This window comes from Anser anser (genome assembly GCF_964211835.1).
Source record: "Anser anser genome assembly, chromosome: 34".
Lineage (NCBI taxonomy): Eukaryota > Metazoa > Chordata > Aves > Anseriformes > Anatidae > Anser > Anser anser.
Window position 1 is genome coordinate 440357 of NC_139755.1, and position 11968 is coordinate 452324.

Here is an 11968-nt window from a genome sequence, read left to right on the forward strand (position 1 = left end):
GCCCCAAGGTTGGGTTGAGATGCCCCAAGGTTGGGTTGAGATGCCCCAAGGGTGGGTGGAGACGCCCCCAAGGGTGCTGTTCCTCCCCACGCAGGTCAGGAACCTGACCGAGGAGATGGCCGGGCTGGACGAGATCATCGCCAAGCTGAGCAAGGAGGAGAAGGCCCTGCAGGAGGCTCACCAGCAAGCCCTGGATGACCTCCAGGCGGAGGAGGACAAGGTCAACACCTTGGCCAAGGCCAAGGTCAAGCCGGAACAGCAAGCGGACGACGTGAGTCGTGGCTCTGGGGGCAGAAGGTCCTGGCCGGGGCGGACGTTTTGGGGGGGGCTGATGGGAGGTCCCTGCCCCGCCGGCAGCTGGAGAGCTCGCTGGAGCAGGAGGAGAAGATCCGCGTGGACCTGGAGCGGGCCAAGAGGAAGCTGGAGGGCGACCTGAAGCTGGCGCGGGAGAGCATTGTGGACCTGGAGAACGACAAGCAGCAGCTGGACGAGAGGCTGAAAAAGTCGGGCCCCAGCCGCCTCCCCTCCCCCTCCCAGGCCCCTTTCCCATGATCCCTTTCTGCTGGGGCCGTGACGGGGCGGCGCGCATCCTCCTGCAGGAAGGACTTGGAGCTCAACGCGCTCAACGGCAGGATCGAGGATGGTTGGGTTGGGTTGGGTTGAGTTTGGTTGGGTTGGGTTGAGTTGGGTTGGGTTGAAGGGTCTCCAGACGGTTGGGTTAAGTTGGTTTTGGGTTGAAGAGTCTCCAGCTAGTTGGGTTGAGTTGGGTTGGGTTGAAGAGTCTCTGTTGGTTGGGTTGAGCTGGGTTGAGTTGGTTTTGGGGTTGAAGGGTCTCCATTGGTTGGGTTGGGTTGGGTTGAGTTGGGTTGAGTTGGGTTGGGTTGAAGGGTCTCCATTTTTTGGGTTGGGTTGAGTTGGGTTGGGTTGAGTTGGGTTGGGTTGAGTTGGGTTGGGTTGGGTTGAGTTGGGTTGAGTTGGGTTGAGTTGGGTTGAAGGGTCTCCATCGGTTGGGTTGGGTTGGGTTGAGTTGGGTGGGGTTGGGTTGAGTTGAGTTGGGTTGGGTTGAAGGGTCTCCAGATCGTTGAGTTGAGTTGGGCTGAAGATTCCCCATTGGTTGGGTTGGGTTGGGTTGAGTTGGGTTGGGTTGAAGGGTCTCCATTGGTTGGGTTGAGTTGGGTTGGGTTGAGTTGGGTTGAAGAGTCTCCATTGGTTGGGTTGGGTTGAGTTGAATTGAGTTGGGTTGGGTTAGGTTGGGTTGGGTTGGGTTGGGTTGGGTTGAGTTGAGTTAGGTTGGGTTGAAGGGTCTCCAGATGGTTGAGTTGAGTTGGGTTGAAGATTCTCCATTGCTTGGGTCGGGTTGGGTTGTACTGGGTTGAAGGGTCTCCAGGTGGTTGGGTTGGGTCGAGTTGGGTTGAGTTGGTTTGGGTTGGGTTGGGTTGGGCTGAAGAGTCTCCATTGGTTGGGTTGGGTTGAGTTGGGTTGGGTTGGGTTGAGTTGGGTTGGGTTGAAGGGTCTCCATTTTTTGAGTTGGGTTGGTTGAGTTGAGTTGAGTTGGGTCCTCAAGAGGTGGGGTTGGTCCTCAGGAGGTGGGGTTGGTGGAGGTCGGGACCACCTAGAGGAGGGGGGTGGGGAGGGGAGGGGGGGAGGGGGAGAGCAGGAGGAGGAGGAGGAGGAGGAGGAGAACAGGAGGAGGAAGGGGAGGAGGAGGAGGAGGAGGGGAAGAAGGAGGAGGGACACCAGGAAGAGGAGGAGGAGGAGAAAGAAGAGGAGGAAGAAGGAGGAGGAGGAGGAGGAGGAGAAAGAGGAGGAGGAGGAGGAGGAGGACACCATTAGGAGGAGGACAAGATCAGGAGGAAGGAGGAGGAGGAGGGGGAGGAGGAGCAAGAGGAGGAGGAGGAGGAGACCAGGAGGAGGAGGAGGAGGAGGAGGGGGAGGAAGGCCGGCAGTGGCGGGGCCCCCCCGGTGCTGTCGGAGCGGAGGCGGGAGCTGGCGGAGGCGCGGGCGGAGCTGGAGGCTGAGGAACGCCCCCGAGGAGGCCCCGGAGCACCTGGAGACCTCCCGGCGGGAGAACGCGAACCTCCAGGGTGAGGCCCCGGCCTCCTGGCCTCCTCCCCGGCCTCCTGTCCTCCTCCCCGACCTCCTGGCCTCCTCCCCGGCCTCCTGTCCCCCTCCATGACCTCCTGTCCTCCTCCACGACCTCCTCCCCGACCTCCTGGCCTCCTCCCCGACCTCCTCCCCGACCTCCTGTCCTCCTCCCCGACCTCCTGGCCTCCTCCACGACCTCCTGGCCTCCTCCACGACCTCCTCCCCGACCTCCTTTCCTCCTCCACGACCTCCTGGCCTCCTCCCCGACCTTCTCCACGACCCCCTCTCCGCCTTCCCAACCTCCTGTCCTCCTCCCCGACCTCCTGTCCTCCTCCCTGGCCTCCTCCCCGACCTCCTGTCCTCCTCCACGACCTCCTCCCCGACCTCCTGTCCTCCTCCCCGACCTCCTGTCCTCCTCCCTGGCCTCCTCCCCGACCTCCTGGCCTCCTCCCCGACCTCCTGTCCTCCTCCCTGACCTCCTGGCCTCCTCCCCGACCTCCTCCCCGACCTCCTGTCCTCCTCCCCGACCTCCTGTCCTCCTCCACGACCTCCTCCCCGACCTCCTGTCCTCCTCCACGACCTCCTGGCCTCCTCCCTGGCCTCCTCCCCGACCTCCTGGCCTCCTCCCCGACCTCCTGTCCTCCTCCCTGACCTCCTGGCCTCCTCCCCGACCTCCTCCCTGACCTCCTGTCCTCCTCCCCGACCTCCTGGCCTCCTCCCCGGCCTCCTGTCCCCCTCCATGACCTCCTGTCCTCCTCCCCGACCTCCTGGCCTCCTCCCCGACCTCCTCCCCGACCTCCTGTCCTCCTCCCCGACCTCCTGTCCTCCTCCCCGACCTCCTGGCCTCCTCCCCGACCTCCTGGCCTCCTCCCCGACCTCCTCCCCGACCTCCTGTCCTCCTCCCCGACCTCCTGGCCTCCTCCACGACCTCCTGGCCTCCTCCACGACCTCCTCCCCGACCTCCTTTCCTCCTCCACGACCTCCTGGCCTCCTCCCCGACCTTCTCCACGACCCCCTCTCCGCCTTCCCAACCTCCTGTCCTCCTCCCCGACCTCCTGTCCTCCTCCCTGGCCTCCTCCCCGACCTCCTGTCCTCCTCCACGACCTCCTCCCCGACCTCCTGTCCTCCTCCCCGACCTCCTGTCCTCCTCCCTGGCCTCCTCCCCGACCTCCTGGCCTCCTCCCCGACCTCCTGTCCTCCTCCCTGACCTCCTGGCCTCCTCCCCGACCTCCTCCCCGACCTCCTGTCCTCCTCCCCGACCTCCTGTCCTCCTCCACGACCTCCTCCCCGACCTCCTGTCCTCCTCCACGACCTCCTGGCCTCCTCCCTGGCCTCCTCCCCGACCTCCTGGCCTCCTCCCCGACCTCCTGTCCTCCTCCCTGACCTCCTGGCCTCCTCCCCGACCTCCTCCCTGACCTCCTGTCCTCCTCCCCGACCTCCTGGCCTCCTCCACGACCTCCTGGCCTCCTCCCCGACCTCCTGTCCTCCTCCCTGACCTCCTCCCCGACCTCCTGGCCTCCTCCCCGACCTCCTGTCCTCCTCCACGACCTCCTCCCCGACCTCCTGTCCTCCTCCACGACCTCCTGGCCTCCTCCACGACCTCCTCCCCGACCTCCTTTCCTCCTCCACGACCTCCTGGCCTCCTCCCCGACCTTCTCCACAACCCCCTCTCCTCCTTCCCAACCTCCTGTCCTCCTCCCCGACCTCCTGTCCTCCTCCCTGGCCTCCTCCCCGACCTCCTGGCCTCCTCCCCGACCTCCTGTCCTCCTCCCTGACCTCCTGGCCTCCTCCCCGACCTCCTCCCCGACCTCCTGGCCTCCTCCCCGACCTCCTGGCCTCCTCCACGACCTCCTGGCCTCCTCCCCGACCTCCTGTCCTCCTCCCTGACCTCCTCCCCGACCTCCTGGCCTCCTCCCCGACCTCCTGGCCTCCTCCCCGACCTCCTCCCCGACCTCCTGTCCTCCTCCCCGACCTCCTGGCCTCCTCCACGACCTCCTCCCCGACCTCCTTTCCTCCTCCACGACCTCCTGGCCTCCTCCCCGACCTTCTCCACGACCCCCTCTCCTCCTTCCCAACCTCCTGTCCTCCTCCCCGACCTCCTGTCCTCCTCCCTGGCCTCCTCCCCGACCTCCTGTCCTCCTCCACGACCTCCTCCCCGACCTCCTGTCCTCCTCCCCGACCTCCTGTCCTCCTCCCTGGCCTCCTCCCCGACCTCCTGGCCTCCTCCCCGACCTCCTGTCCTCCTCCCTGACCTCCTGGCCTCCTCCCCGACCTCCTCCCCGACCTCCTGTCCTCCTCCCCGACCTCCTGGCCTCCTCCACGACCTCCTCCCCGACCTCCTTTCCTCCTCCACGACCTCCTGGCCTCCTCCCCGACCTTCTCCACGACCCCCTCTCCTCCTTCCCAACCTCCTGTCCTCCTCCCCGACCTCCTGTCCTCCTCCCTGGCCTCCTCCCCGACCTCCTGTCCTCCTCCACGACCTCCTCCCCGACCTCCTGTCCTCCTCCCCGACCTCCTGTCCTCCTCCCTGGCCTCCTCCCCGACCTCCTGGCCTCCTCCCCGACCTCCTGTCCTCCTCCCTGACCTCCTGGCCTCCTCCCCGACCTCCTCCCCGACCTCCTGTCCTCCTCCCCGACCTCCTGGCCTCCTCCACGACCTCCTGGCCTCCTCCCCGACCTCCTGTCCTCCTCCCTGACCTCCTCCCCGACCTCCTGGCCTCCTCCCCGACCTCCTGGCCTCCTCCCCGACCTCCTCCCCGACCTCCTGTCCTCCTCCCCGACCTCCTGGCCTCCTCCACGACCTCCTCCCCGACCTCCTTTCCTCCTCCACGACCTCCTGGCCTCCTCCCCGACCTTCTCCACGACCCCCTCTCCTCCTTCCCAACCTCCTGTCCTCCTCCCCGACCTCCTGTCCTCCTCCCTGGCCTCCTCCCCGACCTCCTGTCCTCCTCCACGACCTCCTCCCCGACCTCCTGTCCTCCTCCCCGACCTCCTGTCCTCCTCCCTGGCCTCCTCCCCGACCTCCTGGCCTCCTCCCCGACCTCCTGTCCTCCTCCCTGACCTCCTGGCCTCCTCCCCGACCTCCTCCCCGACCTCCTGTCCTCCTCCCCGACCTCCTGGCCTCCTCCACGACCTCCTGGCCTCCTCCCCGACCTCCTGTCCTCCTCCCTGACCTCCTCCCCGACCTCCTGGCCTCCTCCCCGACCTCCTCCCCGACCTCCTGTCCTCCTCCCCGACCTCCTGGCCTCCTCCACGACCTCCTCCCCGACCTCCTTTCCTCCTCCACGACCTCCTGGCCTCCTCCCCGACCTTCTCCACGACCCCCTCTCCTCCTTCCCAACCTCCTGTCCTCCTCCCCGACCTCCTGTCCTCCTCCCTGGCCTCCTCCCCGACCTCCTGTCCTCCTCCACGACCTCCTCCCCGACCTCCTGTCCTCCTCCCCGACCTCCTGTCCTCCTCCCTGGCCTCCTCCCTGACCTCCTGGCCTCCTCCCCGACCTCCTGTCCTCCTCCCTGACCTCCTGGCCTCCTCCCCGACCTCCTCCCCGACCTCCTGTCCTCCTCCCCAACCTCCTGTCCTCCTCCACGACCTCCTCCCCGACCTCCTGTCCTCCTCCCCGACCTCCTGTCCTCCTCCCTGGCCTCCTCCCCGACCTCCTGGCCTCCTCCCCGACCTCCTGTCCTCCTCCCTGACCTCCTGTCCTCCTCCCCGACCTCCTCCCCGACCTCCTGTCCTCCTCCCCGACCTCCTGGCCTCCTCCACGACCTCCTGGCCTCCTCCCCGACCTCCTGTCCTCCTCCCTGGCCTCCTCCCCGACCTCCTGGCCTCCTCCCCGACCTCCTGGCCTCCTCCCCGACCTCCTCCCCGACCTCCTGTCCTCCTCCACGACCTCCTGGCCTCCTCCACGACCTCCTCCCCGACCTCCTTTCCTCCTCCACGACCTCCTGGCCTCCTCCCCGACCTTCTCCACAACCCCCTCTCCTCCTTCCCAACCTCCTGTCCTTTCCCCGACCTCCTGTCCTCCTCCCTGGCCTCCTCCTCGACCTCCTGGCCTCCTCCCCGACCTCCTGGCCTCCTCCACGACCTCCTCCCCGACCTCCTGTCCTCCTCCCCGACCTCCTGTCCTCCTCCACGACCTCCTCCCCGACCTCCTGGCCTCCTCCCCGACCTCCTGTCCTCCTCCCTGACCTCCTCCCTGACCTCCTGGCCTCCTCCACGACCTCCTGGCCTCCTCCCCGACCTCCTGTCCTCCTCCCTGGCCTCCTCCCCGACCTCCTGGCCTCCTCCCCGACCTCCTGTCCTCCTCCCTGGCCTCCTCCCTGACCTCCTGTCCTCCTCCACGACCTCCTCCCCGACCTCCTGTCCTCCTCCCCGACCTCCTGTCCTCCTCCCTGGCCTCCTCCCCGACCTCCTGTCCTCCTCCACGACCTCCTCCCCGACCTCCTGTCCTCCTCCCTGGCCTCCTCCCCGACCTCCTGGCCTCCTCCCCGACCTCCTGTCCTCCTCCCTGACCTCCTGGCCTCCTCCCCGACCTCCTCCCCGACCTCCTGTCCTCCTCCCCGACCTCCTGGCCTCCTCCACGACCTCCTGGCCTCCTCCCCGACCTCCTGTCCTCCTCCCTGACCTCCTCCCCGACCTCCTGGCCTCCTCCCCGACCTCCTGGCCTCCTCCCCGACCTCCTGGCCTCCTCCCCGACCTCCTCCCCGACCTCCTGTCCTCCTCCACGACCTCCTGGCCTCCTCCACGACCTCCTCCCCGACCTCCTTTCCTCCTCCACGACCTCCTGGCCTCCTCCCCGACCTTCTCCACAACCCCCTCTCCTCCTTCCCAACCTCCTGTCCTCCTCCCCGACCTCCTGTCCTCCTCCCTGGCCTCCTCCCCGACCTCCTGGCCTCCTCCCCGACCTCCTGGCCTCCTCCACGACCTCCTCCCCGACCTCCTGTCCTCCTCCCCGACCTCCTGTCCTCCTCCACGACCTCCTCCCCGACCTCCTGGCCTCCTCCCCGACCTCCTGTCCTCCTCCCTGACCTCCTCCCTGACCTCCTGGCCTCCTCCACGACCTCCTGGCCTCCTCCCCGACCTCCTGTCCTCCTCCCTGGCCTCCTCCCCGACCTCCTGGCCTCCTCCCCGACCTCCTGTCCTCCTCCCTGACCTCCTCCCTGACTTCCTGGCCTCCTCCCTGACCTCCTGGCCTCCTCCCCGACCTTCTCCACGACCCCCTCTCCTCCTTCCCAACCTCCTGGCCTCCTCCCCGACCTCCTGTCCACCTCCCTGACCTCCTCCCTGACCTCCTGGCCTCCTCCCCGGCCTCCTGTCCCCCTCCACAACCTCCTCCCTGACCTCCTGGCCTCCTCCATGACCTCCTCCCCAACCCCCTGGCCTCCTCCCTGACCTCCTGGCCTCCTCCCCAACCTTCTCCATGACCTCCTCTCCTCCTTCCCAACCTCCTGGCCTCCTCCCCGACCTCCTGTCCCCCTCCACAACCTCCTGGCCTCTTCCACAACCTCCTCCCCAACCTCCTGTCCCCCTCGACGACCTCCTGTCCTCCTCCCTGACCTCCTGTCCTCCTCCCTGTCCTCCTCCCTGACCTCCTGTCCTCCTCCCTGACCTCCTGTCCTCCTCCCTGACCTCCTCCCCGACCTCCTGTCCTCCTCCCTGACCTCCTCCCCAACCTCCATGACCTCCTCCCCGACCTCCTGGCCTCCTCCCCGACCTCCTGGCCTCCTCCCCGACCTCCTCCCCGACGTCCTGTTGTCCCCCCCCCTCCCCCCCAGGCCTCGCTGGAGCACGAGGAGGCCAAGATCCTGCGGGCGCAGCTGGAGCTCCCCCAGGCGCGGGCGGAGGCCGAGCGCAGGGCGGCCGGGAAGGGCGAGGAGCCGGAGCGGGCCCAGGCGCGGCCACCCGCGGGCCCTGGAGGCCCTGCAGGCCACGCTGGAGGCCGAGACGCGGAGCCGGGGCCAGGCCCTGTGCCTGAAGAAGGAGATGGAGGGCGACCTCAACGAGACGGGGGAGCCCGCGGCGTTGGACTACCTAGAACCTCGGCTCTGCCGGGAGACGTTTCGGCCCTCTGTAGCTGGTGGGCGAAGGCAGCTTTTGGGTTGAGCTACCTAGAACCTCGGCTCCGCCTGGAGAGCATTCGGCCCTCTGTAGCCCATGTGTGGAGGAACGTTCTGGGTTGGGCTACCTAGAACCTGACCTGCACCAGGAGAGGTTTCGTTCCTCAGTAGTTGATCGGTGAAGGCTTCTTCTGGGTTGAGCTACCTAGAACCTGACCTGCACCCGGAGAGGTTTCATTCCTCTGGAGATAAAGGGTGGAGGCACCTTCTGGGTTGGGCTACCTAGAACCTGACCTCCACCTGGAGGTGTTTCATCCCTCTGTACTCGATGGGTGGAGGCATCTTCCGGGTTGAGCCACCTAGAACCTGACGTTCACCTGGAGACATTTCAGTCCTCTGGAGATAAAAGGTGGAGGAACGTTCTGGGTTGAGCTACCTAGAACCTGACCTCCACCTTGAGAGGCTTCATCCCTCTGTAGTTGATGGGTGCTGGTGTCTTCTGGGTTGAGCTACCTAGAACCTGACCTCCACCTGGAGAGGCTTCATCCCTCTGTAGTTGGTGGGTGCAGGCATCTTCTGGGTTGGGCTACCGAGAACCCCCACCTTGAGATGTTTCAGCCCTCGGCAAGGAGCTGGGCTACCGGGTGGGGCGGCCGCCTAGAACGCGGCCGGGCCGGCGGCCACCTGGAGGCGGGGGGCCGAGGCCGTCTACAGCCTCTGTGGCCGAGGCCGCCGCATGACCTAGAACCCGGTTGACAGGGTGGCCACGTGGAGACGGGTGGCCGAGGCCATCTGCCATGTCCAGTGTCGTAGGATGACCTAGAACACGGTTGACCTGGTGGCCACGTGGATATGGGTGGCCGAGGCCGTCTACAGCCTCTGCGTCCGATGGCGTTGCGTGGTCTAGAACTTGGTTGACCCGGTGGCCACCTCAAACGGATGACCAAGGTCATCTACAGCCTCTATGTCCATTGCATGACCTAGAACGTGGTTGACCTGGTGGCCACGTGGTCATGGCTGTCCTAAGCCACCCCCAGCCTCTTTGATGCCATTGGGTGACCTAGAACCTGGTTGACCTGGTGGCCACCTCAGATGGGTGACCGAAGCCTCTATGACCAATTCCATTGCATGACCTAGAACCCGGTTGCCCTGGTGGCCACCTGAGACAGATGCCCAAGGCCACCCCCACCCCCAAGTCCCGTGCTGTAGCATGATCTAGAACCTGGTTGACCTGGTGGCCACGTGGAGATGGGTGACCAAAGCTACCTACAGCCTCCATGACCAATTCCATTGGGTAACCTAGAACCCGGTTGACCTGGTGGCCACCTCAGATGGGTGCCCGAGGCCACCTCCAGCCTCCATGACCGATTCCGTTGGGTGACCTAGAACCCGGTTGACCTGGTGGCCACCTCCCACCCCCAAGTCCCGTGCCGTAGCGTGGTCTAGAACCCGGTTGACCTGGTGGCCACGTGGAGACGGGTGCCCAAGGCCGCCTCCAGCCTCCACGACCGATTCCGTTGGGTGACCTAGAACCCGGCGGCCCCGTGGCCGGGTTCCTATGGGGCTGCCCCACACATTCCCGCCCCCCCACTCCCCCCCCCCCATATCCACCCCAAATCTGCCCCACACCTGCCCCACCAAGATGGCGTCGGGGACGGCGCTAATAAAGCTTAATCAGCAGCCCTTAAGGAGACATTAATTAGCGTCCGCGCGCGGGCGGTTACATCGCCCCCTAATTAACAAACCGCGCTCGTTAATCGGCGGGAGGAGGGAGAGGGCGGCGGGGGGGGGGGGCCCCAGGAGCGCGTCGATCCGTGGGGCGGGCACTTGGGGGGCACTTGGGGGGCACTTGGGGGGCGCTATGGGGCAGGATTGGGGGTCCCCATCAGGTCGTGGTCGCCTCCGGGGGGTCTGGAAGAGAAAGGGGGGGGGGGGGGTCAGATCTATGGGGCAGCCCCACGGCGGGGGGCGCTATGGGGCAGCCCCCCCGGGGGGGCGCTATGGGGCAGCCCCCCGGCGCTGCGGGGCTCACCGCAGGCCGCCAGGGGCCGGACGTCGTCGCGGAAGGTGGCGAAGGCGTCGTAGGCGAAGAGGAGGGCGAGGACGAGGCCGAAGGTCTGGGGGGGGGGGGAGGAAGAGAAGGGGGAGGGGCTTAAGGGGAGGGGGCGGGGCTTAATGGAGGGGGCGGGGCTTAAGGGGAGGGGGGCGGGGCTCCGGGGGCACTCACGAAGGTGGCCACGGGCAGGGCCTGGCGCGAGCCCGCGATGGCCACCAGGCCACCAGCAGCGAGACGGCCACGCCGCTGCAGGCGCGGAGCAGGTCCTGGGGGGGGGGGGGCGGGGTGGGGACCCCAAACCCCCCCCAAATCCCCCCCCATAGCCCCCCATACCCCCCCGACCCCATAACCCCCCCCAGCCCCCCCATATGACCCCAAAACCTCCCCAAATCCCCCCAAATCCCCCCGACCCCCCCCACATCCCCCCCATATCCCCCCCCAACCCCCCCCAGCCCCCCCATATCCCCCCAACCCCCCCCATATCCCCCATAACCCCCCCCACAACCCCCCCAAAACCCCCCAGCCCCCCATATCCTCCCCCAACCCCCCATAACCCTCCACATCTCCCCCAACCCCCCCAAATCCCCCCCAAACCCCCCCACATCCCCCCCAACCCCCCCTTAACCCCCCCGACCCCCCAACCCCCCCCTGACCCCATAACCCCCCCATAACCCCCCTATACCCCCCCGACCCCCCCAGCCCCCCCATATGACCCCATAACCCCCCCCAACCCCCCCATAACCCTCCCAGCCCCCCCATAACCCCCCCAGACCCCACAACCCCCTCATATGACCCCACAACCCCCCCATAACCCCCCATGACCCCCCCATACCCCCCTATACCCCCCCATAAGCCCCCCATAACCCTCGTATACCCCCCCATAACCCCCCAGCCCCCCCACATCCCCCCTATACCCCCCCATACCCCCCAGCCCCCCATATGACCCCATAACCCCCCCATAACCCCCCACAACCCCCCACAACCCCCCACAACCCCCCACAACCCCCCATATGACCTCATATGACCCCATACACCCCCATAACCCCCCTGACCCCATAACCCCCCCACATGACCCCATAACCCCCCCCATAACCCCCCCATAACCCCCCATATGACCCCACAACCCCCCCATGACCCCCCCCGACCCCATAACCCCCGCCGCCCCCCATATGACCCCATATCCCCCCCCAGACCCCATAACCCCCCCATAACCCCCCCATATCCCCCCCATATGACCCCATAACCCCCCCCCCAGCCCCCCATATGACCCCATAACCCCCCCATGACGCCCCCGACCCCATAACCCCCCCCCCAGCCCCCCCATATGACCCCATAACCCCCCATAACCCCCCCCCGACCCCATAACCCCCCCCCGTACCAGGCAGGCGCCGTGGGGCAGGGCGGGGGCCGTGCGCAGGAGGCGCCCCCCGAGCGCCGCCGCCCCCCCCAGCGCCTGCAGCAGGGCCGGGCCCAGCGTGGGGGGGGCGGCGGGGGCCAGCAGGGCCAGCAGCAGGGCCCCCAGCGCCTGCACCCCAGAGACGGGCCATATAGGGCTGTATGGGGCCGGGGGGACCCCATAGGGACCCCATAGACCCATAGGGACCCATAGGGACCCCATTGGGACCCCATAGGGACCCCATAGACCCATAGGGACCCATAGTGCCCAATAGGGACCCCATAGACCCATAGGGACCCATAGTGCCCCATAGGGACCCCATAGACCCATAGGACCCATAGGGACCCCATTGGGACCCCATAGACCCATAGGGACC

At 67.2% G+C, this 11968-nt stretch overlaps 2 protein-coding genes across 3 annotated transcripts; one reads left to right on the forward strand and one right to left on the reverse strand.

The window, feature by feature from the left end:
* Positions 1 to 36: 36 nt before the first annotated feature.
* Positions 37 to 9731, forward strand: LOC310888354 (uncharacterized protein). Of its 2 annotated transcripts, none has more exons than XM_083814991.1 (2): positions 37 to 271; positions 7859 to 9731. In XM_083814991.1, exons 1-2 carry the CDS (start codon positions 41 to 43, stop codon positions 8270 to 8272), a joined length of 645 nt encoding a protein of 214 aa, XP_083671117.1. In that variant the 5' UTR covers positions 37 to 40; the 3' UTR covers positions 8273 to 9731. The 2 variants fall into 2 exon arrangements, with proteins under 2 accessions (XP_083671117.1, XP_083671118.1); XM_083814992.1 differs by lacking the exon at positions 7859 to 9731 and adding an exon at positions 358 to 1577.
* A 97-nt stretch (positions 9732 to 9828) lies between these two features.
* Positions 9829 to 11808, reverse strand: LOC310888360 (uncharacterized protein). The gene is made up of 4 exons (XM_083814993.1): positions 11575 to 11808; positions 10368 to 10462; positions 10173 to 10257; positions 9829 to 10051 (listed from the first exon to the last, which is right to left on the reverse strand). The coding sequence occupies exons 1-4, from the start codon at positions 11801 to 11803 to the stop codon at positions 10026 to 10028; spliced, it is 435 nt and encodes a 144-aa protein (XP_083671119.1). The 5' UTR covers positions 11804 to 11808; the 3' UTR covers positions 9829 to 10025.
* Between the last annotated feature and the right edge of the window lie 160 nt (positions 11809 to 11968).